At 35.1% G+C, this 4,547-nt stretch overlaps 1 protein-coding gene across 1 annotated transcript; it reads right to left on the bottom strand.

The window, feature by feature from the left end:
• Positions 1 to 563: 563 nt before the first annotated feature.
• On the bottom strand, positions 564 to 2,210 carry LOC124930454 (flavonoid 3'-monooxygenase-like). The gene is made up of 2 exons (XM_047470796.1): positions 1,317 to 2,210; positions 564 to 1,184 (listed from the first exon to the last, which is right to left on the bottom strand). Exons 1-2 carry the CDS (start codon positions 2,208 to 2,210, stop codon positions 564 to 566), a joined length of 1,515 nt encoding a protein of 504 aa, XP_047326752.1.
• Between the last annotated feature and the right edge of the window lie 2,337 nt (positions 2,211 to 4,547).

Raw genomic sequence — 4,547 nt, 5'->3', positions numbered from 1 at the left:
AAACTACACGGATTCCTCCATTATAGAGGGAAACCGACTTTCTATTTACAGAATAACCGTGAGATATTTCCCTATCGGAGATGCTGAAGACGTCATATACTGTTATACAAAACGGAGGAGAAGTCTGAAGTATAGGCGACGACAGAGGCAACACCGAAGAGGAAGTTTGTATATTTCTTTTAAATGAAATACTTTCTGACTTATTTACACGAATAAACTAAGATCCACACATTAATTTGTGATTATTTCATCATACTTCAAATAACATAACAAGATAAAAGAAGAATAATCATAAAGATTAGGATCAATCCAATCATCATAAAAGTGGCCAAAGTTAAAAAGTTTTTGAAAATAGTGCAATACAATATTACTCAGCATGGTGAATTGCAAAAGCAGTTGACATTATTAATTACATAAAAGGTAAAAATAATTAATATGTAGTAAAAGAAAAATAGAAAAACAGACCATTGAAAAGTTTATTTGAACAATTTGATTTTGTTCTTATTTGAATATTTTTTAATTTTTATTGTAAATGGTTTGAGTTCTCACACAATGGTTTATAACTACTCATATAAGTCTTGACTCAATAGCCTCGGTGTTGGTATTGCCATAAGAGGCTTTTTCTTTTTTAGTGCAAGTCCAAACTTCTCTTCTAAGTCTAACTTCTCTCCATCAGACACTTTCCACTCGAAAGAGTGGAGTAGTGAGGCCATCAAGTATAAGAACATTCTTTCTGCTATTTCAATGCCCACACATATTCTTCTACCGGAGCCAAATGGTAAATAGTTAAATTCATTTCCACTATAATCATACTTAGAGTTCATAAACCTTTGAGGATCAAACTTGAGTGGATTCTCCCAAAATGAAGCGTCTCGATGTATGGCCCACACATTAATGAAAACACGAGTGCCCTTGAAGATGGTGTACCCACCGATGGTGCAAGACTCGCTAGGGGAGTGTGGTACGAGAAGGGGCGCAGGAGGGTGTAAGCGGAGGGTCTCTTTCATGACTGCATACAAATAAGGTAATTTGTGAATGTGTGATTCCTCAACTATATTGTTTGAGCCAACCACAACTTCTAATTCTTGTTGTGCTTTCTTCATTATTTGGGGGTCGTTCATCATCTCAGCCAACATGAATTCCATCATGTTTGTTGTTGTACCCGTCCCTCCGATAAACATATCCTGTCAAGATAAAACAAAACGATAAATGCTCTCCGCAATTTTATTAAAGAATTCCATCAAAATAATCCATTTCAATTTGATCTCATCGGATATGTTTTATGTTGTTATCATAGTAAGCATATAGATATTTACCATTAAAAGTGATTTCAGATGAGATTTGGTTAGAGGCGTTTTTGCATCCCCTCCTTTCCTCAAATTCAATAGACCTTTCAGAAAATCCGTCTTTTCATTATTATCATCTTCTCTCATTCGTTCATTTATCATCAATTCTAAAACGTCATCAAATCTCTTCACCAATCTCTTCATCTTTTTCTCTATTCCTTGTAAGTCAAAATAAGCTAGACATGGAATGAAATCTGATATATTTGGTACTACAATTAGCATAGTCAACTCTTCCACAAAGAGACGGAACTCAGTCCCTAGATTCCTTTCCATCATCTCATTTCCACAGTCTCCCCACAATATGGTGCTTATTGATTTGAACACCGTCATGAACATCTCTTCCCCAACATTCACCTGCGACATCCTCCGGACCCAAAGACTATTTACCATCTTTCGAACCTCCCTCCGTCGAATATCAGAGAATGAATCCACCTTTGATCTGCTAAGCATCTCTTGGACGCATATTTTCCTTAGCATCCGCCACTCAGGTCCGTAAGGGCTCCATAAAATGTCAGAATCGCGAAAGAACCCAACTTTACCAGCAATAGGGACGTCTCTGTTGGCAAAGATGATGTCTTGATCTTTGAGAACTTCTTGTGCCACCGAGGGAGTGGAAATGACAACTGCGATCTTCTGTCCAAGTTGAAGGGAGAAGATTGGGCCATAGGTCTTGGCCAAGGCAGAGAAGTAAGAGTGAAGTTCTGGATTTAGGAATGGGAGATTCCCAAATAGGGGTAACCCCATCGGTCCTGGAGGCAGCAACATGGATTGTTTGTTTTGAACATTTCTTGAGAATTTTTTAAGTAGAAGTGATGTGCACCAAATTAAGCACAGGATGACGATGAAAGAACTTAATAATGCCATGAGAATTGGAGGACAGAAGATAAAATGTATGAAGCTGGAATGGAGAGAAGATGAAGAAAATTTATAAGAAAAAATAATACTCTTGTGTGGGATGAGTACAAGAAGAACTTGTCTCAACCTTTCATTGTTCCCAAGATTTCCAAATAAGGAATTTTCTAATGTTGCATTGTTTATAGGGAATATTTGAAATCTAATATTGTGTCACAGTCGGGAAATATTATGTCAAAATAACGTTTGATTTGATTTTTTTATTTTTTATTTTATATTTTATATTTTTTGTTTATAGTTTATATTTTGTTTAGGCGGAGGTAAATGTTTCACTCTAGTCTTGATTCAGCCAGGTTTTATACTTGGGTTTGTTTGGACTATTTAGTCACGGAGTAGCTGCACTGAGTTCCATTAAGTCATAGACTCTGAAAATCGGATATTTCAAACTTCTAAGAATTCAGAAACAGTAGATAATATGATACATTTTATAAGTAAATGAAAAAAATACATTTTCGAAAGAAACTTCTGAAGGTTTTTTTTTTTTTTTTTTTTTTTTTTGAAAAACGACTTAGTGTAATTTATTAGAAATTCCTAAAAATAAGAAAAAAATCATTAGTTTAAGAAATCATTCTCGACAGGCTTATAATAATTTTGAAGTCGTGATATTCTGGATAAAACCTAAAACCTAAAATTCTTTCAATTCTAGTGAGTTTAAAAAACGGTAAATTCCAGTTCTGCTCCATGCTTGGAAATTCTTGTCCACGTTCCCGCGAGGACGCTGCAATCCGATACAATATCTTTCCATAACTTTTCAACACTCCTGCGGGTTCTGCCATATACCCTTGCATTCCGTTCTTGTCAAATGTTATACACTACTACTCCAAAACCGCACTTGAACACGTTGTTGCAAATCTATTTTCCTTGGCTTTGAGTATGCTACATCTTCGATTTCATTCCATTCGCTCGGGAAACTGATCAGCTCCAAGCTTTTATAGAATCTGTCACAAAGCTCTGAAACAATACAGCAACTCCCGAATAGGTGATCTATGGTTTCTTCATTTCCTCTACATAGAAGACAGTTCGAGTCCGAGATACTCATATACTTGCTGATATGATCACGAGTGCTGAGTCTTTCCCAGAAGGCGAGCCATATGATAAACTGATGTCAATGGATAATCTTCGTTAACCATACAAGAGGAGCTCATTCTACTTTCTGTGCTTTTTCTCGGATTACCTCTCATATTTTTTCTTCGATACCAGCTTCCCACTGTCCTCAGTTTTCCATTCATGAATATCCGGTCTGTTGTGTAGTTGTATGTTACTTATATGATCAAGTATCCTCTGTCCTTCTGGATTTCTTCTCAGGAGTGAGTCCCAATTCCCGTCTTTAATGTCTCTGATTTTCGCTTTTGTGAAGTCCCTTCTGATGCGGGTATTTTGAAACTCCTCCTTGTGGATGATAGACTGGTTTTCGAACTAGGGGTCGTATCAGAATAAAGTGTCTTTCCCGTCCCCTAGCCGGATGTCATAAAGATCTTCCCATAAATATTAGTTTTATGTCTTTATGCATTTTCAGAATAAAAACATGGTTTGAAACCAAAGAGATGATTGGGAATTCTAAAGTATAATAAATGTCATTCTCATTCACTAATTGATTTCTTCATTTGATATATTAAATAATATGGATTTGGTTTATCTGATATTTTTTTCTAGAATCCATTTGAAAGTTGAAATGCTTATTGTTAAGTGTAGGACATGATTGGCGGACACTTGTTGTTTGCCTATTTAGGAATGTGGATCACATGTTTTAAGGGAACTATATGTACTGAATTAGCAACGGTTGTATTATCCGTTGCTATTGGACGAAAACAACTTCACTATTGTTCGTATTACCGGTGGTAATGATCAATAGCATTGGTAATTGGATCACCTATCACTAGTCATTACTATAGCTTTCATATATCTCTAATCCAAGATAATCATTGCTATTGCTCCATTATTTCGATAAATATTTATTAAAATTACTTTATTTTTAGGTCAATAGTATGGGAAAGAAAAAATTGTCACTAAAATCTGTTACTATTACCTTTTGTAAACTAATGGATCTCTTTGTGCTTCATTCCAAGTAATTTTATTTCTAATATAAATTTTTTTTGGGAAAATTGTTTAACGCCATTTCATTAAAACCCAAAAGTGGGAGAAATGATCGATTATCAAAATTAAACAAACCCTAGCTTTGATTAAAATAATCAAACGATCCTAGAGTATCTGATTAAACAAACAAAAAAATAGAGATTACAGACAACTAAAGCATACCAATCATACTACTTAACATTCTTGTTCAATGTA

The sequence above is a fragment of the Impatiens glandulifera genome, chromosome 3 (genome assembly GCF_907164915.1).
Source record: "Impatiens glandulifera chromosome 3, dImpGla2.1, whole genome shotgun sequence".
In the NCBI taxonomy this organism is placed as follows: Eukaryota; Viridiplantae; Streptophyta; class Magnoliopsida; order Ericales; family Balsaminaceae; genus Impatiens; species Impatiens glandulifera.
Note: the sequence above shows the minus strand (reverse complement) of the source record. Positions and strands in the feature narration are given on the sequence as shown.

Coding starts and splice junctions, on each gene's coding strand:
- LOC124930454 (XM_047470796.1), bottom strand. CDS start 2,210: ATGGCATTATTAAGTTCTTTCATCGTCATCCTGTGCTTAATTTGGTGC. Junction 1,185..1,316: donor ATCTGAAATCACTTTTAATG/GTAAATATCTAT, acceptor TTATCTTGACAG/GATATGTTTATCGGAGGGAC.